The 26,042-nt window shown below is 44.4% G+C and overlaps 1 protein-coding gene and 1 long non-coding RNA gene across 3 annotated transcripts; one reads left to right on the plus strand and one right to left on the minus strand.

The window, feature by feature from the left end:
• Nucleotides 1-212: 212 nt before the first annotated feature.
• Nucleotides 213-2,930, minus strand: LOC138919324 (uncharacterized). Its single transcript, XR_011429442.1, has 2 exons — nt 2,782-2,930; nt 213-528 (listed from the first exon to the last, which is right to left on the minus strand). It is a non-coding gene; the product is annotated as an uncharacterized lncRNA (long non-coding RNA).
• Nucleotides 2,931-3,069: 139 nt separating this feature from the next.
• WRNIP1 (WRN helicase interacting protein 1) lies at nt 3,070-24,999 on the plus strand. 2 transcript variants are annotated; one of them, XM_023624359.2, is made up of 7 exons: nt 3,070-4,080; nt 6,238-6,429; nt 7,932-8,173; nt 18,493-18,722; nt 22,719-22,874; nt 23,591-23,670; nt 24,259-24,999. In XM_023624359.2, the coding sequence occupies exons 1-7, from the start codon at nt 3,253-3,255 to the stop codon at nt 24,532-24,534; spliced, it is 2,004 nt and encodes a 667-aa protein (XP_023480127.1). In that variant the 5' UTR covers nt 3,070-3,252; the 3' UTR covers nt 24,535-24,999. The 2 variants fall into 2 exon arrangements, with proteins under 2 accessions (XP_023480127.1, XP_023480128.1); XM_023624360.2 differs by lacking the exon at nt 23,591-23,670.
• Nucleotides 25,000-26,042: the final 1,043 nt, after the last annotated feature.

Below are 26,042 nucleotides of genomic sequence, written 5' to 3' on the forward strand. Positions count from 1 at the left end.
TTATTCATGTATTTGATCGTGGGAGTAAAATATATATAAACATACATGGAGAATTTTGTCTTTTCTTTATATTTTTCCTTTTTCTTTTTTCTTATATAATATATATAGGAGCAAGCACATATATAAATAGAAAATAGGATTATACTGTATAAATTAGTTTTGTATCTTCTAGTTTTTACTCCTGTCGACGAAAATAATCCATATCCAATCTATAAATGAAAATTTGGGTGAGTTTATTCTGAGCTTAAATCTGAGGATTATAACCCGGGAGAGTCTTTCCACAAAGGAACAGAGCACTCCAAAGAAGTGGGGGTATAAGGGTGGTTATATACCCTCAAAGAGGATGTTTCACATAGGATTGAAATGTCCCTTTTACAATAGTCGCGAGACTGCTCTGTCGGCACAGCGATTGATGGAAATAGCAGGTAGGTCTTCTGTCTCAGTGAACACAGCAGGGTGGCAGTCTGTTGTCTCCAGCTGGGTGGTCACAGGTGAGCTGGGAGGTGAGTGCAGCAATCAGTTCCTAGCCTAAAGAAAAATGCTAATGTTGGGGGGAAGTTGCATCTTTATCTCAAGGGCCTTTGTTCTGGCCAAAGGAAATGTCTAAGCAGATATGCAGTGCGTGCTCAATAGCCAGTCAGGCCCTTTTGGAGGAAAAAAAAAGAAGTCAGGCCAAATTAGGTTTATACCAAATGGCTTCTTCATATACTCCAATATATCCTATTGCTTGCCATTTTTATTTGTCACTCCATATTACATACTGAATATTTTCCCATTAAAATAAATACTTTTGAAAATACATAGTAACAATAAAGACAGATATAGAATTACATTTATACGTAAATAGCGTGATGTTGAAATGCATTTAAACAGACTGGAAGAAAGTGCTAAAATATTAATAATGATGATCTCTGAGTGGATTTTCCATAATAAGTATGTATTATTTCTTAGAAAAATTGTCTTACATTTACTAAAAGAAAAGAGATTCAAGAAACTTCACAGTCGTTGTCCAGTTTGTTGTCATTATTTTAAAATATATTGCTTGTATTAGGGGCAACCATTATATACAGGGGTTTCCATATATTTCTATAAAGGTTTAAAATTAATGTAGCATATTAGATTTCCGTATTTAGTAATACTTTCCTTCAAACCCCGTTTTGAGAGCAGCCGTAGAAGCTGAAGAGTAGCAGAATATGCCACACCAAAACATTCCACTGAGGCATAAGGATTATTTTGAGTTGAAGGCAAGTGAGAAGCAGCAGATACAAGAAAAGCTCTCTGCTCTCCCCCTATTTGCCTAGAAGCAGCACATAAATTTGTAACAGTGGCCCCCTTGCAGTCTCTGCCAGGAAGGAGGGAAGTCAATCAACAGAGACGACTCTAGACCCTGTCAGCCCAGAGACGGTACCAGAGGAAACTGCGTGACACGCTTTACCAACGAGCCCCATCTTCCCCCGCTTCCTTCAGCCACCTTCCCACGATTCGCCACCCCTGAAGCTGGACGTCCTTTCCCTTTGTCTTATCACTTCTCTGCAATTGTACTGTTCTTTTGCTAAGATGCTATATAAGCCTGAGTCCATCTCCAAGTATTTCCATGTGTATGAGTGCTGCGTGTGCTACCCAATTTTTCTCTTTTTCACCTGTCTTTCATCAGTTTAATTTACAGTCTCAGCTAATAAACCTAAGATGGGCAGAAAAAAAGATTTTTCCCTCCTCTGCAGACCTCTTCTCCAAGTACTTGCTTTTGTGAGGTTCCTGTGATGGTTCCTCTGAGAGATAAGTCAAAGGCTATAAAGGCTCATAATCCTCCATTTTTGCAGAATTTCAATTCATATGATAGCCAAACAATAAAGATCCTTTACTTAACTCACTTTTACTTACCTTTTCTATTAACCTTATTTTTGAGCCTAACATATCTAGCTAGAAGAACCATCAAAAAATCAGATTTCACTCCTTTTAACAATTGCCAGGAGGTTGGGACACATACTTTTACATCCAATATCAATTGAAAAAATACTTCTTTGGCCCTTTCTTTCATTATTAACCTTTACCTAACTCTAGTGCCTTGTGAGTCATTCCTCTTTTTGTAAAATGATCTCCGGGAAGAGGCTCCTAAAACCCTTAGGAGTTTGCTTTTGCATAAGTTCCAAGGAGATGCTCTTGTGCAGAAGATGAAATAAAAATCCCATTTTTGTCAACTTTTAGAAAAGTTCGTTCCTTTCTAAAATTCCTTGTTTTTTCATCCTTCATTCTCCCTCAGTTTCTTTTCTTCCTCAAAGACCAAACATGCAGGTTTATGATACATTTTTGAAGGAGATGTTTACAGAAGTCACAGAAAATGGCAATCCAATCATTCAGAGATGGAGAACACCACACTTGGGTTTTAATCTTTTTTCATTTATGGCGGGCGTTGTCTGTCACCGTCTATAACGTAATTTTAATCGGTTGCCTCACAGCATCTAGACATGCCCTAACTGGACCCACCCCCGCGTAGAACTGTCCATTTCTAATATTTAACCGCTAAACAGCAGACGGGAGGCAATCACCCAGGTACGCGCTTCCGGCTAGAAGCCCTGGAGAAAAAGGCAAAACCCTCGCGGGCGGGGCGCGTTCTCTCTCTTTGCGTTTCCCTGACCGCCGCTGAGGCGGGAGTCTCCTCCCAGCGCAACTGTTCGCACCCCTTCTTTGGTTCAGGCCCTCTGACCAGTTTTCCACTGGAGCGTTTTGGGCTCTCCTGCCTGTGCCGACCCCCTCCCGTCCCTCCGCCCTCCCCGCACGCACGCTCAGCTCCCCCGACGTAGGAAGCGCTTTCCCAGGCGCAACCGCGGAGCCCGCGAACTCCTGCTTGGGGCCCCGGGCCGCCCCCTTCGCCGCCGCGCAGGCCACGCGCGCGCAGCGCACCCGCCTCCTCGGCCGCTCGCAAGGGTGGCTGGAGGCGCCGGCCGGAAGTGGACGCGCGGCGGCCAGGGCGAACGCCGCAGACTACATTTCCCGACAGGCCGCGCGAGACGCTGCCCGCGGCGGCTGGGGCAAACCACGCTGGACTACTCTTCCCGACGCGCCGCGCGAGGGTGGGCCGCCGCGGGAAGCTCCGGACGTGAGGCAGAGCGCGCCCTCCCCCGGTCCGCGCGCGTCCTGCTGCCTCCCCGAGCGAGCGGCGCGCGGCGTGGGGCCTAGCGGGGGCATCGCGAGCCCTCGGCGTGCGCAGGGGCTGCTGCGGCCTCGCGGGCGTGGGCGCGGGTGGCGGCCACCATGGAGGTGAGCGGGCCGGAAGACGACCCCTTCCTGTCGCAGCTGCACCAGGTGCAGTGCCCCGTGTGCCTGCAGATGATGCCCGCCGCGCACATCAACTCGCACCTGGACCGCTGCCTGCTGCTCAACCCCGCGGGGCACGCGGAGCCCGCGGCCGGGCCGCTTCGCGCCGGGGAGCGGGCCAAGGGGCTCTCGCCGCCCAGCGCCAAGAGGCGGCGGCTGTCGGAGAGCTCGGCGCTGAAGCAGCCGGCCACCCCGACGGCGGCCGAGAGCAGCGAGGGCGAGGGAGAGGAGGGCGACGACGGCGGCGAGACCGAGAGCCGGGAGAGTTATGACGCGCCGCCCACGCCCAGCGGCGCCCGCCTCATCCCCGACTTCCCGGTGGCCCGCTCCAGCAGTCCCGGGAGGAAGGGCTCGGGGAAGAGGCCGGCGGCCGCGGCCGCGGCGGCGGGCAGCGCGTCTCCGCGGAGCTGGGACGAGGCGGAGGCGCAGGAGGAGGAGGAGGCGGGGGGCGACGGCGATGGCGACGGGGACGCCGATGCGGACGGCGAGGACGACCCGGGCCACTGGGATGCCGACGCCGCCGCTGCTGCTGCCGCCGCCTTCGGGGCCAGCGGCGGGGGCCGCGCGCACGGCCGGGCGCTGGCGGCGGAGGAGGTCCGGCAGATGCTGGAGGGCAAGCCGTTGGCCGACAAGATGCGCCCCGACACGCTGCAGGACTACATCGGACAGAGCAGAGCCGTGGGGCAGGAGACCCTGCTGCGGTCCCTCCTGGAGACGAACGAAATCCCCTCGCTCATCCTGTGGGGGCCGCCGGGCTGCGGCAAGGTGAGTGCTGCCTTGGCCGAAGGGTTCCGAGTATAGATGTCTACGGGTCGGCCGTGGATCTGACGGTCAGAGAGCCGTGGCAGAGGCCGCCTCCGGAGAATCTCCCCGTCGCCCCTGGATGTTAAGGCCTAAGAGAGCAGCGTCCACAGGTCGAGTCTGTGATGGGTGTGAAAAAGGCACACCCTCCCAGATTCCTAAGACGTGTTTTCTGGTCGTTTTCAAAATGAAAATGCCTGAATCCATAGGTTTACAAGAATACGTGGACCTAGATTATGATCTGCCTTTGTGTTCCAGCTCCACCTTAATGACCTAATTCTCAAGGAAACAGCATGCTACAAATTGCAAAGGAACATTTGTATATTCCATTTGTAGGTATATGGATTCAGCTTTGAAAAAAATAATCAAAAACTTTTTATTTCTATTGTGCTTCCTTCCCCTCCTTCTAGCTGCTGGCTTCTTTTAAGAGAGTGGTTTTTATTTGTCCTTGAGACTATATTAACAAGACTAGTATGAAAACTTTTCCCTCTGCAAGTCATTTTCATCTAGCCGTTTCCGTGAGTGTCTTCTCAACGTCTTGCACTTTACAGAAGAAACTTCGGTGCACCTTGGTGTCCAGTTCTGTGTACTTTGTTAGGAATTAGCACGAGTCCAGAGGAGGACAGTTAGGATATTGGAATCTTAAAACATGTCATTGGAAGAGCACTTGAGAAACGGTGGAGGAGTTAAGACTGAAAAAGGAGGCGGCTAAGAAGTGTTTAAATATAGCATTGTTTTTGTCCGCAGTAAGAGGGAGGGGAATGAGCACCAGTGGGTGAAAGGCAAAATTCAGCATGTGAGTGGAAAGGGGCTCTCATAGCTTTGAGGTTGACTTCTTAGTAAACAAAAACTTTTAGATTTTTCTGCACTTTTTCTTTCCAGCTTCATTTCCCAATAGTTAGTCACATCTCCCTTTACTCCAATTCCTGGCATACATCTTAGTCGTTTTGCTGCCTTGTTTGCACTCACACTTTTCCTTTGGCCAGGAATAAATCAGGTCTGTCCGGAATAACGTTGTACTGTGGTGGTGGATTTAGTTGTTACCCCATTTAGGGGATTGAGCAGTAGCATTCTTTTAATTGTCCATGAACTCTTTACGTAAGATGGTCAGAACGCCTGATCAGCCTGTTGTTGATGGTCCCAGATGGCAAGAAAAAAGTCCCTAGGGAGATGAGTAGGGCGACCTTATAGAAGATGCTGGTCAAGAGATTTAGTGGGCTGGCTCTCAGTTTAGTGGTTGGTGATCACTCCTAAGCCTAGGAGTACGTGGCCTGGGAGCCCATAGGCTGGGGTTTACTGAAGAAGCAGCCGCAGTATCTAATGTTACTAATATAACTACTAGAAAATAAAGTGCCACCTTTCCGTTCATTCAGGAGCACATTTGTCCCTCTCTTAAACAGTCTTCCTTTTTCTTTATTCCCATCTTTATTACTATACCACTGACAATAATAATGTTAATAACAGCATACGGGTATTTATCGAGCACCCGTTAAGTACTAGGTACTGAGCAGTGTTTTCCTGGGATCTCTCTGTTGTTTTTTGCTACATACTAACACCATCAAAGTGGTGGTGTTTCATCTGCTTCCAAAGCAGACATTCAGAAGTGGCGTGCGGTCATCTTAAATACTGGGCAGTTGTCATTGGCCTTTCCGTTCAAAGGCTCACTCTCCTTTCCTTTTCTCGGCTGTACTGATGAGCATCCAGTTGTAGAGCTGATTGCTTCTGTGGTCCTGCACTCCAGTTCTACACCTAGGCCTTCAGCAGTAATGCTTTCTTGGCTGGAAGCAGTCACAGCTGTCACCCAGGCTCTGCTAAATCAAGACAGCCGCTCTTAACTGGGATTCCAAAGATCTCAGAGTCCCCAAAAAAGGAATCAAATGGGGTTAGGTACAAAGGAGAAAAGGTCAGGATTAGCCTAAGGTTTAGCTACTTTCCTGTTTTATTTATAACATTTTTTAAAAAACTTTTAAAAATGTGCTGTGGTATTTCAGATTGTATCTGTGCTGCTAAGCATTCTTCAGAGTTCAGGTTGCTTGGTAAATAGTGCTTATGCTGCTTGTGTTAGTACCCATGGGTGCTTTTCTCTCTGATCAGCTTTCCGAAATCTCTCATCTTTTCTAGACCACTCTGGCTCACATCATAGCCAACAACAGCAAGAAACATAGCATAAGATTTGTGACATTGTCTGCAACAAATGCCAAGACAAATGATGTGCGAGATGTCATAAAACAGGCTCAAAATGAAAAGAGCTTTTTCAAAAGGAAAACCATCCTTTTTATTGATGAGATTCATCGATTCAATAAATCTCAGCAGGTATATTAACTTCCTTCTACCTTTTGGTCATTGTGAACATTAACTAGAATATAAAGTAGATGAGATCACTTTGAAAAGCATAAAGCACTGTACAAATGCTAGGGACTGTAGTTACCATTATTAACTTCTTGTCTACAAAGAAGCATAGGTTGTCAGCCCAAGCCCTTTGAGTTGATTTCCCCGCTTTTTTTTAGTGCTTTTTGGTGACAATAAAATGCTTTCTTTGTGTAATAAATGAAATTGTTGGGATATCCCTGAGCTATACATAGCAGAAAAGCAGCTTTGGATCAAGTTTCCGACTTTCAGAAATTTTTTTCTTTTTGAGGAAGATTAGCCCTGGGGCTAACATCTGTCAATCCTCCTCTTTTTGCTGAGGAGGACTGACCCTGAGCTAACATGTGTGCCGATCTTCCTCTACTTTATACATGGAATGCCTGCCACAGCATGGCTTGATAAGCAATGTGTAGGTCTGCACCCGGGATCCAAACTGGTGAACCCCGGGCCGCCAGAGCGGGACATGTGAACTTAACCGCTGCGCCACCGGGCCAGCCACCAGAAATTTTTTATCTAAATGTTAGGAGTCATAGTGATCAGGTTAACTGATTTTAAAATCATTAATGTTTTTTAATTTCTCCCCTATAGAGTGTTACTTGTTATTTTCAAAATTAAAGATTCGATTTTCTGTAACGTCAGGCTCTTGTCAAGACGAATTTTACAAGATTTAATCATTACTACTTATTTAAGTGGCTTTCTGAAATAAAAGTAAAAATACAATTTATTTTTATAAACAAAGCCACTTTTGTATTTTTCCTAAATAAACATTAACTTTTGTTTTAGGTATACTTTTTTCTTTGATATATTTCTTGCAGCTTTTAATCAGTGATAGAAACATTTTACAAAACCCTACTAAGGTTTTTTTCCTGATTTGAATCTCTTTGACTATATAGACCCTTTAGAGTTCTGACTGGGTGTTAGTGCTCCAGGTTTCATATTGGACCATTTCCCCCCCCCATAGGACAGCAGCATCTGGTGGTTACGTACTCACTGGTACATATTTACTAAGTTTGTTAGGAAGAATAACAGTATGATTGACTATCACAGGGGAAGGAGATTTTGGAAATATTAATATTTTTGTGTTTTCTTAAACTTCTGTAAATAAATAGCTGTTGTATTTAAGCGGTGTGTCAGTTCAGCCTTGGGATAGAAGATGCTTTTCTCAGTAAAGAAATCATTTATGTTGAAATGAAATTAGAATTCTACTTTAAGCTGTTAGTCTACCAACAAGAGAACAGGCTTAGACATTGGCATTCCAGAAGATGTGTTTTAGGCTTAAAAAGCACAAGCTGTGCTCTCCCAGTGTTGCATCCACATTCACTGAATATAAAGCTGCTATTCCTGAACTCAAAATTAGAAAGAGGAAGGAATGGATAAGCAACTTACATAGGATTCTGCAGGTTGTTCTTGACTGGAATCAGTTTCTTCTGTTTTCCTCCCATGATTAGGACACTTTCCTTCCTCACGTGGAATGTGGAACGATCACTCTGATTGGGGCAACCACAGAAAACCCTTCCTTCCAGGTCAATGCTGCTCTTCTGAGCCGCTGTCGGGTTATTGTTCTTGAGAAGCTTCCAGTAGAGGCAATGGTGACTATTTTAATGCGAGCGATCAACTCACTGGGAATCCACGTCCTAGACTCCAGCCGTCCCACTGACCCTCTGAGCCACAGCAGCAACAGCAGTTCCGAGTAAGTTGACTGTGGGCAGTAGCCTAGGGGCACACACCTCCCGGAGAATCCCCTGGCACAGGGCCAGAAAGGGCTGGACAGCAGAAGGAGAGGGTGGGAATAGAAAAGAAATGTTGGTCTAGTAATGAAAACAAAAGAGGAGGGAAGTGCTCAGTTATACGACACACATATCTCTGCAAACATTTCCTTTCTTTTAAGATGCATTTTATAGTTTATAGTGGGCGCATCTGTAATTTTTCAAGCTCTGAGATTGCCTTGCCTATTAGTTTAGTTCTTGGATGTTTGCTTTTGTGTTAGGGATTTGGTTCTTTTCCTAGCACCCTTTCTTAAAGGCTTGGAAGACTATGGGAAGCCTTATTGATTATTTTCTTTCATGGAATAGTCTTAACTGACAAATCTTTTGAGATTTATACTCGGATTCTAGTTTCTTTTTTCCTGAAGGTTACTCTTCTTTTAAAAATATTAAGTGAAAATTAATGTAATTGTTACCATAGAATTGTTTAAATCTTTTCAGAATGATTTTTCACACTCTAAAAGTCAAACTCATCAGTTCCATGAGAGTAAAGGAATTTTAACTGAAACTGACACATCAGAGGTTGTCCCTTTCCTTTAGGTAATCTATTTCTGTATCATGAGTGCTGCGTAAGTTCATTAATACACAGGGTATATATTGTGGATAGTCAATTTGATTTCTTGGGTCAGAGGTTCTCCTTTATTTATATTAGGATATATTCTTCAGATGTCGTTTATTCATGTGTCAGCTGAAATAATGCAGTGGAACGTAATCTGGTCTGATGAGAGGCTAAAGCCTGCCTCTTTATGCTGTGGACCCCACAGCTGCTATGCCTGTCCTGAGGCCCAGTTCTGAAGCCACTCTTCTCCGAGGATTAAAGAACAAGACAGAGTTTTAGGCTCAGGGTTTAGCTTTCAACAGTCTCTCCCTGTGTGTCTGGCCTCCCATTTGTTCCTGTCTCAGATGTAGGAGGACTTATGCCGTGCCTCCTGAAAGCCCTGAAACATGGCCAGGGACCCCCAGCAGAGCGAAGTCGCATCATTTTAGAGGAGAATTGTGATGAGATTGCCATCAGAATTGGGGCTAACAAGAAGTATGGAACCTGCCGGTACCAGTCAGGTGTGCTCGTACTTACGAGCTCTGTGTTTGCTGGGCTCTTGTCGGGGTCAAAGGGGCTACTGCCAGCTCCACACTTCTAGTGTAGCTTTCTTTTAAACAACAGTTTCACTACAAAATTCATATAACCAAGTGATAAAGAAAAATTGAAAGGCGGGGGGAACAATGCAACATTTTTCTGTGTACTGGTTATTGTAGTATATCTACAATTTTATATTCTGCATTTTATTTCTCTAGAGTAATTTTATTTCATTCGTGTCATCATGTTATAGCATGGCTCCTCAGATACCCTCAGGTTTTTCCTCTCCTTGATCACTGCCATGCCATAATTTAAGTGAATGAGAAGGATGGTAGAACCACAGTACTCATCTTAAAAAGGATTTCTGCATTTTAACATGATCTCCAGGTCGTTTGCATGCACATTAAAATTTGAGAGGATGAAATGAAAGAATTAAGATTTCTTTAGTTACAGAAACTGAGAGCCTGATACAAAGATGAGCCAGTGATTCTTAATTTGCTAAAATTGCATTTTAGTGAGAGAAAACCTCCCATATCTAGTAGATTGTTTTACTTTTTCCACTATCATTCATTTAGAATTGATCCTAATTATGACTTCTTTTTATTCTCTTGTTTACTTTCTTATATCTCCCACCTTCCTGAAGGGGCTCGGAGATTGGGAACTTGTCCTCCTTGTTCATATCCCCAGCACCCAGCACACTGCCTAGCATATAATATGTGCTTAGTAAATGGTTCGTGAATGAATAAATTGTGGCTTTCGATATGAGAGAAATAGTTTAATTTTTGTGGGTTTTTTTGGTATGGTCCAACATAAGGGCTGATTATCTAGGTATCAAGAACCTTATTCTTTAGTACTATTGCCCAAGCAAACTATAGCAGCAAGCAGAGTAAAATTAAAGATTTTTAAGCTTAATTAATTGGTCTGCTTGTTAGCACTTCTGACAAGAAGTTAATTTGGGAGATATCATGGGCCATAAAACCAATTCTTACATTATAAGGATTTCCTAGTACCCGGCCACCCCAATTGCTATGGATAATTAAGAGTGGATCGCGTTCTTTCAATTTTAGGTAAAATTTTACTTTGAAATCCCTGCTGACTGGCATCAACTGTATATGCATTCTTGTAGACGTAAATTAGATTTGGTTACACTAATCTAGCTGGAAGGAAGGACTTAACCCAAAGTAATTACTTTCTCTCTCTGGGAAATGTGTGCATTTGTTTTTTTATGTCATGTTATGGTGCCATAGATAGCAACTAGAACATTTACAGAGAATTCCCAGATTGTTTAAAGCTGTGCTTTAGAGGAGCTGAGCAGGTGCTGGATCTGGCAACTAAGCAAGCTGATGCTTACACCGTTCTTGATTTTACTTGAGGAATTGTGAATTCTCATACAGTATACACGTGTACATGATAAATTCCCATTAATATGAGATAAGTGTTTTTTTTTAATTTCCCTCCTATGTTTATTTATTCAGTATAAATTGAAGGCCCTGCATGTGCCAGGCATTGGCTGAGTGTTGAGAAACACATTCCTTGTGCCTTTAGAGAGCTCCAAGTGTGATAAAGGGATAGATGAGTAATTGGCTTGCAGTGACATGCTATGATTGAGTTATGCCCGCGGAGCAGTGAGTATAGAGAAGAGGCATCTAGGATATGTGAAATCAAATATTTCACCTCCTGGATGAAAGGATGCTGAATTGGATTTTGAAGAATAAGCAAATTTAACTAGATGAAATGGAAAGCTCATTTTGACAAGGGGATATAGCATGTGAAAGGCAAGGTGGTAATAAATAGCATGATCCATCCATTGTGGCTTGATGGAAGAGTAGGCATGAGAAAGTGGTGGTCAGTGAGGCCAGGGAGGGAAGCAGGGCCAGATTATGAAAGACCTGTGTTCTAAGGTAAGAAAAGCGATGTGGAGAGCTATGAGAAACCATAGAAAGATCTTGAGCAAGAGAATGACATGCTCAGATGTACATTTAGGAAGGTGAGTGCAGCATTGGAGAGTGGATTGGAGGGAGTTGAGATGCCCCACCCCCCACCCCTGGGGCAGCAGGGAGACCAGTTAGGAGGCTATCGCAGTGATGCTGAGGACAAATGACAAATACAGGTGACTTGAACAAAGGCAGGAGCTGCTCTCAGAAATTGCACGGTCAGGTCTATAGGCCTGGGTGTGAGGAGGGAAGAAGAGGGGTATCAAGATGACTCGTATCTAGTGACTGGGCAAGTAGTTTACACTTTTGAACAAGAAAGGTATCATGGGAAGAGGAGCAGAGAAGATGTGAAGTTCAGTCTGGGACTTGTTCAGTTTGTGGGGCCTCCGGGTGATTCGTATGGAGAGGCCCCCTAGGCAGTTAGATGTAGAAGTCAGGAGCCTGTAGAGAGGTTTGAGACAGAGATTTGGGAACCACCCGCATTCAGAGATAGTAGAGCCCATGCATTTGAAAAATTCCCCTGGGAGACCTAAGCCAGGAGCTGAGGGCAGTGAGTTGAGGACTGGTCAGCATTTATTGGGTGGAAGAAGAGCCCGAGGAGACGAAGTCTGGAAAGGCAGGAGGAAAACCAGAGGATACCCACAGAGAAGAGCTTCTGCAAGGAGGGACTATTCAGCATTGTTGCACCAATTAGGATAGGTTTGGCTGCATGTAACAGGAAAAAATCAAATTAACTGTGGCATAAACAAGATAGAATTTGCCTTCTTGTGTAAAAGAGTCTGAAGGTAGACAGGTATAAAACATGCGGCTCCTAGTCAGCTTCACAGTATGGTCAGGCGCCTGGGCCCTTAACTTTCTGCTCTTCCACCTTCAGCACTGGCTTCCACCTCATGCCCCAAGGTGGCTACTGCAACTCTAGCCGTTATATCTGCATTTCAGGCAACAGGAAGGACAAATGGCCAAAGAACAGGATCTTCCTCCCTCTTTTTACTACCTCCCAGCTTTAATGAGACATCTGTAAAATAGTACAATGGGGATGTGTTCTAAGAAATGCATCATTAGTTGATTTTGTTGTTGTGCAAACATCGTAGAGTGTCCTTACACAAACCTGGATGATATAGTCTACTACACACCTAGGCTCTATGGTACTAACCTTGTGGGACCACCGTTGTACATGCGGTTTGTCGTCAACCGAAATGTCGTTGTATAGCACATGACTACTCTATAGTCAGTTGTGATTTGTTTGTGAAGAGAGAAATAGAGGTAAGCTGGTAATTTATGTGGAATTATCTGTACCATAGTTCCCTTGGTCTGTATGGTTAATGAACAGTTTTCATGTATTTTGCTCTCTAAGCATTTTGGTCACATGGTACGAACAGTGAAGCACATTATCTATGCACTGGGTTAATTTTGGAGGCCAGGGGGAAAATCCATGGTCCCTATCCTCTGATGAGCATGTACTGCTGACAGTGAGAAAGTAAACTAGTGTTTATCACCCTGCGGTACTTGCTGCTTTGAGGGATTGTAGACTCCAGATCACGGAACACATGCGTATTCAAAAATACCCCTAAAGAATCAGTTGTTCATGCACAGATGACAGTGCATAAGTTGGTGGATATGAAGAGAGTGAAATGAGATGCCCTAATTGCTCTGTTACTGTCTAACTAGACAGAGTTCTGAGAGTTGGTTGAAAGAGTTGAAGGGGCGTCTGTCCTTCTGAAGTGAAGGTGCTGTGGCTTGACTCAGACTGGGGCTTTTCTCTGATCGTCCTGAGAGGAGAGCCCAGACAAGATGGCCCCAAAACAGGATGGCTGCAGGATTGTTTCTTAGTTTTGGTTTTGTTTTTAATAGAAGTTTAAACAGTTTTGCTGCCTTTTAGTAATGATCTTTTCTCACATTGAAGAGGAAGAAAGGTCGTGGAACACCACAGTAGAAGATACTGATCAGTGTGAGTTGTGGGTTTAGAGTGGGTTTTAATAATTTTCCTTAAAACATTTTAATATAAAGAAAAAAGATACCTTAATGTGCATTATTAAAATGATGACATAAAAACACTGGCAACCAGAAACACAGATCTCCCAAACCTTGTATTGGTTTCCTGGGGCTGCAGTAACAAATTACCACAAACTGAGAGGCTAAAAGAACAGAAGTGTATTCTCTCTCAGTTCTGGAGGCTCCCGGTCTGAAATCAAGCTGTTGGCACGCCACTCCCTCCGAAGGCTCTAGGAGAGAGTCCTTCCTTCCAGGACTGGTGGATCCTGGCATTCCTAGGCTTGTGGCAGCATCAGTCTAATCTCTGTCTCCATCTTCACACCGCCATCTCATCTGTGTCCCTCTAGCTTCTCTTTGACTGTTGCCTGTAAGGACGTTGGTTGTTGGATTTAGGGCCCACACTTGAGATCCTGAACATAGTTACATTCACAGGTCACATACAGAGGGTTAGGGATGAGGACTTTAACTCATCTTTTAGGGCCACTGTTCATCCCACTGCAGCCTACCAGGTACATAGTGTAGCGTAGTTAGGAAAGATGTGTGCCTTCGTGGGATTAGACAGGCAGCATCTGTGAAGTTTGTGTTCTCTCTTGCAGAAAGTAAGGTTTGGTTCTGTTTTACTTTCACTCTGGTTATCATGGAAGCAGCAGAGTTTAGGGATCTGCCTTGAAGATTTGCAGTTCTAGAGAGAATGATACTGAACAGTCTGATTAAATCAATGCTCGTCACTGCTGTTAAACATAGCTAACATTTTTTAGTGCTGATGATGTGCCAGGCACTGCTCTAAGCACTTTACCTAGCTTACCTTGTTTAATCCTCTTCCAGGTAGGTGTTATTATCTCCTTTATTAGATGAGAAAACCGAGGCACCAAAAGGTTAAGTAAACGTACCCAAGATCACCCAACTTCAATGGAATGGAGTCAGTTTTTGAAGGTGTGTTTCTAACTACTCAGCTGTTAGAAGGGGCCTAGGTACCAAGTTAAAAGAGTACTTCTGGCCAGGCTTGGTGGCCTAGTGGTTAAGTTTGGTGTGCTCTGCTTCGGCAGCCCAGGTTCACTTCCCAGGCACAGATCTATACTGCTCTGTTAGCACCCATGCTGTGCTCACAGCCCACATACTGAAAAATAGAGGAGGATTGGCACAGATGTTAGTTCAGGGCAAATCTTCCTCAGCAAAAAACCCCACAAAAAAAAACAAAAAAAAACCCAAAAAAGTAACTTTCACTTAGTACCAAGTTAAAATGCTACTGGTGGGTATTAAAATTCTAACTTTTCTCTATGTTTCTTCATGTAAGGGCAACACTGTATTAATTTGTAAAGGATTAGGGACAAAAGATTCCCATCTATAGTTCGGAGTACTGCCTTTGAACCAGATGTGGTACATCACATTTACCAGGAATACATTTTGAAAATACACGTGCCCATGGTCTGTCCCTGGAGATTTCAGAATCAGTAAGTCTGTGGTAAGGTGTACACAGAGAATTTTAGGAAAGTTCTCTGTAATCTGATGCACATCCCTGGTTGAGAATCATGGGTTAGCAATTTTTGCCTTAGTTGTGGACTGTTCCTTTTCCTTAGTGAAAGAGATTTGTGGGGTATTGTTTTGTAATTTAGGGAGAGAGAGTTTAATTGAACCATATATGTTGTTTGTTATGCCGTGAAATAAGAGGTACTTTTTCACGGTCTTCACTCCTTGTCTAGCTTAAACATCTGAACATCTAAATAGAATCCTCAAAATGCCGATATTACTGTGCAGAAAGATTCAGGGCGTTGAAAGAGAAAAGGACGGGAGGGGGCTGTCTTTACAGTGTGCTTCCCGTCTCCCTAAGACCAGCATTTCACTTCAGCTGGGGAAACAGGAAGCTTTCCAAAGAGTTTCTAAGTCTTTTATCTTTAGGTTTTATTAATTAGGATTATGGTCTTTTCTGATGCACGTAACTATTTTTTTCCTTATTATCGAACAGATTTTTTAATCACATTATAACAATAGAACTTATTATCTATTGCTTATTTCTCTATAGGATGCTATGAAATTTCAAGCACTCTAACCCCAAAGTAGATTTTGCTTCATTTAATTCTATTCTGACTTTGGACAGTTACTTCCAAATGGAAAACATTTTATAAGTTTATGCTTACATTTAAAAATAATGTTAAATTCTCTGGACCAGGCACACTCTTTCAAGATAGTTTGTGCAATAGTTAGTATTTGCTGGGGAACTTTGCGAATATCAATAAAACTCTCCCTTATTTCATCATTTGTGGCATAAGGACTCTCCTCTGCTCTCTCTCCTAAGATCTCAAGGTATTTTAACACATTTTATTACTCCTCAGAACCTAGGTAGTGTAAACTGGGGTTCAGGATTTATTGGGGCGTGGGTAGAACCTCTTGAACGTTCTGTTCAGTATACTTCATGGTGAATTCCATTTGGTAATTTACTTGTGTGACCATTGTGAGTGCCGTCAGCAGTCGCCTTTTATTAGTTGAACAGAGTTGCTGACGGATTCATTTGTGTTTAAAAATACTCACGCATTTTGGACAGGGCTGAAACTTGGAATGTGGACCCTATTGAAGGGGAGGAAGGATGGAGCAGTGGGAGCTTGGGTGAAAAAGCACCCAGGTCTGGGTTTATCGCGGCCGCACTCCCGTTCCCCATGGCTCCAAACCTGATTGAAGAGTGAGAGTAGAACTTGGACTTTGGTTAAGAGTTTAAAAATTGAAGGAAGAATCCTATTTTCCAACCACATAAAATACATACCCTTTTTTAAAGGCTTATTCACAGTGTACTGTTTATACGTCTGTGGGCAGTCTGCTAGTTGGCTTCTCATAATTAATAAGGTCCACTCTCTGACTCTCTGTGAGGGCTAGTGGAAATCGGCAGTATAGTAAGTACACATTTATATAAGGCCTCCCATCTTTCCTCTATCCCAGAAGCACTTAATGCCTCAAGTATATACCACGGACAAATTCGCAGAAAACGGATATACACCAAAATACTAATGTTAAGGTAATACTGCAATAGGTGATTTTTACCCCTTTGTGTCTATTTTTTAAATTTTATATAATATGCAATTTGTAAAAAAGTAATATTCAGAGTTTTAAGTAGCTTGTTTTTCAAAATATTATTTAATTGTTAGGGATGCAAACTATACATGGTATGATACCAGTTTTGTTTTAAAAATTAAATATGTGGTTGATGATTGCATGGGTGGATGGGTCATAAAGGAAATTGAACAAGTAACTTTTTATCTCTAGGTGATGGAGATAAGGGTTTTTTATACTTATGTTATAATTTTAAAAAAATAAATGTTTCACTCTGAGATTGTGAAAAATTGAAATTAGCCTATTCATATTGCTATTCTCTACCAGGCACTGGGGATACAAAGAAAGAATAAAATGTAATTCCTCTCCTCAGTGCGTGACATGTAGTGGGGATGGAGAGAGAGCCACCGTGACCAACAGATGGCCAGCCTCTAGTGACGCCTCAGTCAGCCAGGACTGATTAGGGCTCCTGCTTTACTCCTTTTTCTTCCTGCGAATGATCCTGCAGGCTCTTGGTTGCTAGGAAGCTTTCCAAAGAGATGGCATTGCTTTTATTAGTTCTGAGGCTGAAATGAGATGATCAGGCAGTGTGGTTCTCCTTGCCCCCCCCCCAGCCCCCACGGACACGCAGATGATGTGCACTAACCGAGCCCCAGGAGCGCCCTTCCCTTTCAGGCACATGGGGTTCTGCTGCACCCCCTCTGATTTTGGTCCCTTCTAACACATTTTCTTTAGTATGTGTTGTCTGTCATTTTCTTCCAAATCACCTAAAGTCTCCTGAACAGTATCTGCTTGGGAAATGGTCTGTCGCCTTTACAAAGTGCCAGTGATGTGTGTTGTAGTGTCTGGGCAGGAAGGGAGGAGAATGGGCCTCTGGACTGTAACCATGGCCCTGGGACCCAGGTGGAGATCAGGAGTCTGATGAGAGAGTCATTCATTTTAAAGCTAAGACGAAACGTGCTTGTGTGTGGTGAGACATGAATAACTGGAAGTCTTGGCTTTGGTAAATAAGGGAATGAGATGAAGCAATCTTTAAGATGTTAGAAACAAATCTTGTAGTGAAAAAAATGCAAATTGGTGTTATTCAAGCGATTCACCAAAGCGAAGTAGAGGGGCTGGGTGTACAGAAGGGGATTCAGCACGGACCTGCACAGACAAGCTGGGCTCCCTCTCATGGCCGCCCTGCCTTGGCCCAGCCCAGTGGGTGCCTGTGCATTATTTTCCAAGTAACTGATTTGGGCAGTCCTAATCGACTTAGAATTACTATAGACATTTTCAGCTGAAGGTTGACAACGACATGGGTGAGGTGTAACTTCGAAGAATTACTTTTTGCTGTGCAAATGTGCAGCAAGCGGCTAGCCAAGAATTAATAAGACCCCTCTAAGTGACCAGATGTGTTAGGTATCTTGTCTAACTGGACTAGAAATAGAAAATTTTGCTGAATTAGACTTGACAACGAATCCTAGTTAGACCTTGTTTATGAAGGTCCACATTTAGAAATATAATGATAAATTCTACTCCTTACATTCAGAGAGAGGTTAGGTGACTTACCCGAGATCTCAGAGCTAAATTCTGGTAGCTAGCCCTTCTGAGAGCCCAGACTAGTGACCTCTCTGCCACTCCTTGCAGACTTCATGTGATTAATACCCTCTTGGAAGTGTGCCCCAGGCCAAAATTCTAGAGGCCTGCGTCTAGGTCCCAGTGTGTCCCGAGTAACTGGGGCCCTGGGTTGTTGTTTGTAAACTGAGGGAACTGAACTGCATGATCTGGAGCCTTTCAGGGCTAGCATTGTGGTGCGAGTCTGCTCCTGTCCTGTGTGGACAGTGGTCTGACCACATTTGAAGCACGTCGGGCTCTGGACCGCATTTGAAGCACGTGCTCTCTACACTGCGATAGGGCGCTAGTATTTCTGTAATTTTCGTTATTCTGTAGGAGAGTACCAGAGAGATGCATGTCAACAGTGACTTTCAAACTTTCCTTGTCTCCTTCATATATGCTTATGTGTGGGTGTCTATACAGCGAAATACCCTCATGACTCAAGGTTAGGTTAGTTCTCAGTCTTGAAAATGCTTAACTGCATTAATAACGTGAGTTAAGGATAAAGGGCAGAAGCCTTTTTAGTGACCTTGCTAAGATACCTGAGTTCACTGAGAAGTGCTACAGAATGAAAAATGTGTAACAGTAACTAACACTGGTTGTGTTGCAGGCCCTCTGTGTTCATAGAGGATAAAGCTGTAGACACTCTGGCTTATCTCAGCGACGGGGACGCCCGAGCTGGATTGAATGGACTGCAACTGGCGGTGCTGGCCAGATTAAGCTCTAGGAAAATGTTTTGTAAGAAGAGTGGGCAAACCTATTCTCCTAGTAGAGTTCTGATCACTGAAAATGATGTGAAGGAAGGCCTCCAGCGATCTCACATTTTATATGACCGAGCAGGTGAGTAACTGAAATGTCAAAAGAGTGCGCACATTCTTATTTCCAGACCTCTGACCTTCAGCTGTGTCCAAAGCATAGCCATGATTCTCAGCTGGCTCTCCATGTTGGTAATAGAGTTAACCTCCCCCTCAGAGCCTGGCTTCAAAGGCTCTGCCTCACCTTTCTGCAGAGAGGCACAGAGCAGAAGCTGTCCTGATAGAACGGAGATGAGTTTTTGGGTTTGAAATTGCAGGCTTCAAACTTACCTTATAAGGGAGATATTTTTCCATTCTGATAGCACCTTTTAGGAAGACAAGCATTTTTGAAAGCTCATACATTCAATTGATGGTAATTCTTGTGATCTTTTATAATGATAGTAAATAACGAGGACTGTTGCAGTGACTTATTTTTATTAGTTTAATGAGAATTAAAACTCTTAATTTCTAGAGTCTCAACTAAAAATTAAGTTTACATGGATCTTGATGCTTTTATTTTGCGTAGCTTTTTTAAAAATTAATTTTGTTATGTGTCTGTATCTGTTTTTATAGAGCCACTTTTACAAATATCACATTTGATACTAGCTCTTATTAAATTCGTGACCTGGCAATATTAAATGTCATAAGCACAGCACATTTGTATCTTTTTATAAAAGAAGTGGGTGATGAAGATAGTGTACGGTAGATTAGGCTGGACTTCTGGGGCTTGAGTGTTTGTTTGATTCTGGACAGAGTCATATTGCAGTAACTGGAGTAGAATTTCCACGCCTTTAAAAGCTGTGCCAGAAAAGGAAGCTGACAATTGAAGATTCTAGATATCACGTAGGCTGTACTATGTCTGTAATATTTCCAAAAGCTTTTTGATGATGGAAAGGACTTCTTACTGGTTAGAGAAGGGGACAGGGGAGCTTAAGAATGCCTTTGGTTCCAGGCACTGCCTCCTGATGAGTGAATAGGACCCCTGTGTGACCTTGGGGAAGCTCTTCGGCCTTAGTGCTCCTCAGCTGATGGGGGAGGGGCTAATTAGCACTCAGGACGCGTTAGAGACATTTCAACCAACAGTGCTGTCTGCTTTCTGATGTGACTGCCTCTCAGCAGGGCCTCTGCTGGCACAGCCCAAGGATCTCAGATGGCCAGCTCTCTGCACTCCTGAATGTCATAGAAATGCTTGGGAAATCTGAAAAGTAAGACATTCTGGCTGTGGAGCTTTGCTTTACTTTTGGCCAAATACAAGAAATGGAGATATGAACAAAATTAAAACTTTTAAGAGGGAGACTGTATTCCCACATGCTGGACTCCGTGTTGTTTCTGGGGCTTCCAGCACAGGGGTCTTTCTCCCTTCTTAGGTGTCCTAAAAGGGACTCTCCATTTTGACTGGGCCGACTGGAACTGCTCTTTCATGTGTCTCACACTGGCATTTAGTAGCCAGAAAGCTACCATTTAACATAACAGTAGCTAACATTGAATATTTTTTTAGTATTTTATATACATTGGGTTTTTTTAAAATTCTCAAAAGAACCTTAGGAGGTAGCTATTACTATTATCCTCATTTTACAGATGACGGAGCTTGCCTAAGTTCACAAAGCAAGTGGTAAAACTCATCCTCCGCTCCAGGTCTCATCGGTTCCCAGGACTCTGTCCTTTCCCATGGTTGGTGCTGCCTTCTTGCCAGCCCCACCAGGTAGTCACCAGTCTCACTACTGGAGCACGTTCCCTCACACTCACATGCACTCACACTCTCACCTCCTCTCTCACACCCACACGCCCCCTCGCACTTGCTCACACTCACACATCGGATGTCAGACATGTCCAGTCCTCTGGTTCCTACTTCTTGGGGCTCACGTCCCATCTCAGGGAGCCGTGCATGTTGGGAATCACCTTCTCTGTAGCTCTGCTGCCCCAGTGGAGGCCGCCTGGGGCCAGGCTTGAGAACCCACACATTCTCCAAGCCCTACACTTAGTGTAACCACACCTCAGCCTACCCCACTGTAGCCTGTCTGCTGCACAGTGGGTCTGTAGACACTCAAATACAATTCAGATCCTAGAGAATCGTTCTCTTTCAGGCTTTGTTCCATAAACAGGGATGATAGAAGCATTGCCCTGGAAACCTGCTAGCTTATGCTCTTAGGCCTTTTTATAACTCTGGTGAGACACAGACCCCCACCCCCAGAATTTTAATTTTTTCTTTTAACGTCATCTAGTATATAGCCACTTCTGGGATCCAGTAACTAGCTCAGATATTTCTGCATTAAAGTAAAGAAATTTCCAAATGAAAATAAGTTCTCTGCCATACTCTGAGGTCAGGGTTCTGCGTAAATAATGTGAAATTTTAGGTTATAAATAGGTATATGATGAAAGCAAAAATGGAAGCTAGCACAGAAGAACATCTGACACTTCCCATGTTTCTATAGCGCTTACTCCTTCCAGGCATATGTTATACAATCCTATGAGCTAGGTAGTTGTGTAATCCCCCTGTATAGCTGAGAAACCCGAGGCATAAAGGGGATGGGGAACTTGCCCGTGCTCATGTGACTGGTAGGTTTGGCATTCAAACCCAGCGCCCATGCTCATAACCTTACTGCCTTTCAGCGTTGACCCCCAGTCAAGCGATGAGAAAATGAATAAACTTTGTGTCAGTACATTTGATAGCAAGTGAAGTGGAGGTGGCATGAGATGGCCGAGGCTGCACTTCCCGGTCCTCTCCCCATGTCCAGGCTCAGCTCTGGAGAGGAGCAGAGCCCAGGGGCAGCGTGGCAGGCCTGGGAATGGGGGTTGGCCAGAACCATGTGGGTTCTCCCCAGGATGCTTTCCCAGCCAGTCTCTATAGCATTGTAACTTGGCTGAAGAAGCCCTGGGATAGGTGACCACTCGGTTTGTCCGCAGAAATCCAGTAACTGGGCTGAAGCCCTTGGTCTGCCCTGGTGTCTGTCTGCAGTGGGGGTGGTCACTCCCCTGCCGTCAGCCTCTCGGGCCTTTCCTCTTAGGCAGCCCGGCGTCTTGTCCCGCGTTCTCTTCATCTGAAGGCCAAGTGTTGTCTTAGTAGCATGGTCAGCTGTCGGGACTTGTTACTGGGGCCCAAATGCTGTGCAAAGCAGGTCATGGTCTCATTGTGGACATTGGTGCTTCTGTGGAAGGACTAACACTAATACAAATAATGCCCCTGCTTTCTTACAAGGAGGATGCCCTTTCCTCAAACTTAAGGAAGAGATGATGGGCAGAAAATAGTGAAATGTGTGCAAATGCAAATGTTTAGCTATACGTTTCCCTCCTTAAATAGGTTTTTCTAAAGCACATTTCATTGATTTGTTTACATGTGAATCTCAAGTGAAAAGGGCGTAGACCCAGTGGTGAGGGAGAAAGGCTTCAGTGCATTCAGGGCCTGAGCTGTTGGTTGGCGTCTCAGTCCTTCTGGGATCCTGCCAGACAGGTGTCCCTACATGGGGTTTAAATGACCGCAAGCTTCAGATGCCGGAAAGGCAGCTGGAAATGACACTGAGGAACAAATGGGCTGTAACAGCTGTCCCTGCCACTTGATTCTCTATCCTAACGGCAGGGTCTGCTTTCCTCAAAGTTGGGGCACACAGTGGGACCAGAACTTCAGAATCTCTCTCCCTCCTCTCTTGGCTGTGGCAGATCCATTGAGATCCAGGAGGACCACCTTTCAAAGTGAATGTCTCCTCCCCTCGCCTGGTCTGTGCTCACTTGGCGTGGGCAACCCCAGGTTTTCCAGCAGCTACCTACTCTGAATGGGCCCAGCTTCCCAGACGCCCTCAGGCCCCACAGGGAACTGCGTGGGTCTGCTCCAGCATCCCATGCAGTGGAACCGCACCCTCCACTGAGCCTCTTGAGGACAGCTGTCCAACCTCGCTCTCCCCAGGCTTTCCTAGGTCCCTTTAAATTAGTCCAGGCTTCCTTACAGTCAGCCAAGTGAGGTGGACGTATGGCTTGGATAACCCTCCCGTGAGCTCTCTGGATTCCCTCTTCCTGCCTGTCATTGAGTGCGTGCTTTTTGTGGTGTCAGGGGAAGAGCACTATAACTGCATCTCTGCGCTTCACAAGTCGATGCGGGGCTCGGACCAGAGCGCCTCCCTCTACTGGCTCGCGCGCATGCTTGAAGGAGGAGAGGACCCGCTGTACGTGGCCAGGAGGCTTGTGAGGTTTGCCAGCGAGGACATAGGTAAGTGTGATGAGAGGGCCCAGAACTGGTGTCCACGCAGGGTGGCGTGGCGTTGGGGAGGGAATGCTGCTGCTTTTTGGCCTAAGAATTTCTTGGTACCATGTGGGAAAGGTAAGGAGAAGATAAGGAGACTTCAGAATGCACTTAGTGGTTTATTTCCTGGGATCGTGTGTGTGTTTTTCACTGTGTGTTCCTAAACTCACCGTTTTCTGTTTCCTCTTCAGTGGTGATTTTCTTAGCATGAGTATTGGAATAAAAGAAATATTTTAAATTTGCTTTACAGTCAGGGGTTCAGATTTTCATTGATGGCTCCTGAGATGGAACCAGAAGATTCTGGCACTTAAGAAAAAGATCAGAAAAGCTTTACTTTTCTTTGCTGTTAGTAAATGTGTTGTGTATAATGTCTCCAACCTTGTGACTGTCTTCATGGCCTTTCCTCCTTATGTTTGTTGTAGTCCCTTACTTTTCCTAGGAGATGTAGAGTTTTTATCCACAAGGAAATACTTCTTGACACCACACAGTCACCACTCAGTACATATTTCTTGAATAAGCTAATGAGGTCAGAGTCAGGTCAGTCTGTTTTGCTAGCTGGGAGTTTTTGGTCGGCAGAGTCTACAGGCAGTGACGGTCTGTGGTCACGGCAGCAGGTGGACAGGTCAGGATGGGGGTGTGCATCAAGACTTAAACTTTCCTTTGTCTTTCTGTGTGTGTGACAGGTCTGGCAGACCCATCTGCATTAACACAAGCAGTTGCTGCCTACCAAGGCTGTCATTTTATAGGCATGCCCGAATGTGAGGTAACGTAATCAGCTCAGTTCTCTGCAAACCAGTTCCTTTCTCCTGTGCTCTGTCCCTTTGTGGATTTCAGTCTATGGTCTGCCCTCGCCAGTAGTGTATGGGCCCACTGAAGAAGCTACTTGGCTTTTTAACTCCCATTTTAGAAGCTTAGATGCTAGAGAGAGGGCACCTGGATCTCAACAAGGTCCTGTTTCAGACTGTTTCCAGGCGTCCTGGGTTCAGGGGAAGTACTCAGGGTTTCCTGGGGGCAGAAGTGTTGAAGGAGCTGAGCAGGAAGTCTCTGAAAGCTCACCCACCACAGGGCAGCTTCATAGTTATCTGTTTTATGTGTTGGGGTTTTAAGAAAAATTGCACTTAATAAAAAGTCTTTAGTTTAGAAAAGAAAGAAAACAGCTGGTCTGGTCAACCTTTTGCCTCCTGTAGGAATTTCTTCTTTCTCTCAGAGGTGGTTATCCAGACTGTAGGCAAAGTAGGGATAATAAAAGCATGGTGGGAATCTTTGCAGAACTAACTAGAGACATCAGAAAGTTTTCTCCAAAACAGACCTTCTGGCACCTTCATAATAAAATGTTTCCTTTTTGCCCCAGGTGCTCCTGGCCCAGTGTGTCGTCTATTTTGCCAGAGCCCCAAAGTCTATTGAGGTGTACAGCGCCTACAACAACGTCAAAGCGTGCCTGCGAAACCACCAGGGCCCACTGCCCCCCGTCCCGCTGCACCTGAGGAATGCGCCCACCAGGCTGATGAAGGATCTAGGCTACGGCAAGGGCTACAAGTACAACCCCGCGTACAGCGAGCCCGTGGCCCAGGAGTACCTGCCGGAGGAGTTGAGAGGAGTCGACTTCTTCAAGCAGAGGCGCTGCTGACTCGGAGGCTGTGACAGCACAAGCCGTTTCGTTGTTTTTAGGGAGGGCCAGAAAGAGAGAGGAACTGAATTGTGAAGTTGTTTACTTGGTGGAAGTCAAAACAGACCAACATTTTGTGCCAGAAATGTAAGAGTTCCTTAGGGGGAGGCACAGTCACTTCAACTAAATGTGTGACATTGAAATTGTGTTCACTTGCACTCTGTGCAATGGTTATGCTTATGAAAATATCCGGCAGCTTTGTGCAATGATTTAATGTTACAAGGAATTATCTATTTTGTCATAGTATTTAAGTCATAATGTCATTTCAGAATTTAGTTCTGTAGGATTTTTTTTCTTTAAAAAATGTATATTCTGGGTAGTTTCAATTGGTAAAAAAAATGTAATTGTGATTTAATACTGCATAGTGTTTTGGGTATTTTTTTTATATGCAAAGGTCTTATGAGCCAATAAAACTATTTCAAAGTACTCTTCAGTTCTTTCATGTTTTTCCCACCTGGGATCCTAGGTACCAACATCTGTCACCACCACATTTTGGTAGGTAATACTGTGGAAGAAAAATTGTCATAGGTGAGATTGGAAAGCTCAGTGAGAAGTCAGTGTATCTCTTGAAAGTTAATTTTTTAAAGGAATATATATAGTTTTAAATGGTTTATAAAGGGATGCAGTAGTCTCCAGTTCCATTCTTTCTAAATGATGCCTTCTTGTTTTTGTGTTTCCTAAAGTTAAATGCCACATGCACACTCAGCTTGGTTTTCTTTGTATCTATTGATGTCTTTTCAAACTCCTTAATAGCCGTTTTGCACACATGTCCACAAGGATGGTCCCCTGGGGTAATCTGTTGGTTCTGATCCCTCCTGGGCGCAGCCACTTGTGTCTGCCTGAAATGCTGCGCAGCTCTCGTCCTGGGACTTCCTCTGCCTCCCTCCTGAGTGAGAATTCTGTCTTCTGCGTAGTATTATTGTCCTGTCGTCTTGCTTTATTCCATTATTTTTGTGCAACATATCCCCTGCTAGTTTTATGAGGCTGGAGAGACAGGCGCTCACCAGGTCTGATGTCGTGACCCTCCCCTCTTCGGTCTGGATTGGTTGCCCATTAGTGCTCTTGTCATCCCGAGAATCTCCCTTCGTTGTCATCCTGGAGATTTCCTTTGTTTTGTGCCTGCATCACATCTGATTGCAGGAGCCTATGCTTTGCTCTTTCTGCTTCAGTTATACACATCCTTCAGTAGCTTCATGGAGCAGGGGTGCATGGGAGGAAAAATATATTTAGACCCTGTGAATCTGAAAATGCTTTTTTCTACCCTCAAACTTGTTTAATAGTTTGGGAATAAATTCTAGGTCAGAAATTATTTGTCAGTTGTCCTCCTCTTGCCCATGTTGCTGTCAAGAAGTTTGAAGACATTCTGATTTGTGACCTCTGCAAGCTTATAGAATCTTCTCTCTTTTTTTCCTGGTGTTCAGGAAGTTTGCAGTGATTTTAATGGGCGCTCAGTGGACCCTGTCAATCTG

Source organism: Equus caballus, chromosome 20 (genome assembly GCF_041296265.1).
Source record: "Equus caballus isolate H_3958 breed thoroughbred chromosome 20, TB-T2T, whole genome shotgun sequence".
NCBI classification, from domain to species: Eukaryota; Metazoa; Chordata; class Mammalia; order Perissodactyla; family Equidae; genus Equus; species Equus caballus.

What these genes read in the sequence shown, in the direction of transcription:
- WRNIP1 (XM_023624359.2), top strand. Translation starts at nt 3,253, where the DNA reads ATGGAGGTGAGCGGGCCGGAAGACGACCCCTTCCTGTCGCAGCTGCAC. An exon ending in GGCCGCCGGGCTGCGGCAAG is followed by an intron (nt 4,081 to 6,237) that starts GTGAGTGCTGCC and finishes CATCTTTTCTAG; the next exon opens with ACCACTCTGGCTCACATCAT. An exon ending in AGCAGCAACAGCAGTTCCGA is followed by an intron (nt 8,174 to 18,492) that starts GTAAGTTGACTG and finishes GTTGTGTTGCAG; the next exon opens with GCCCTCTGTGTTCATAGAGG.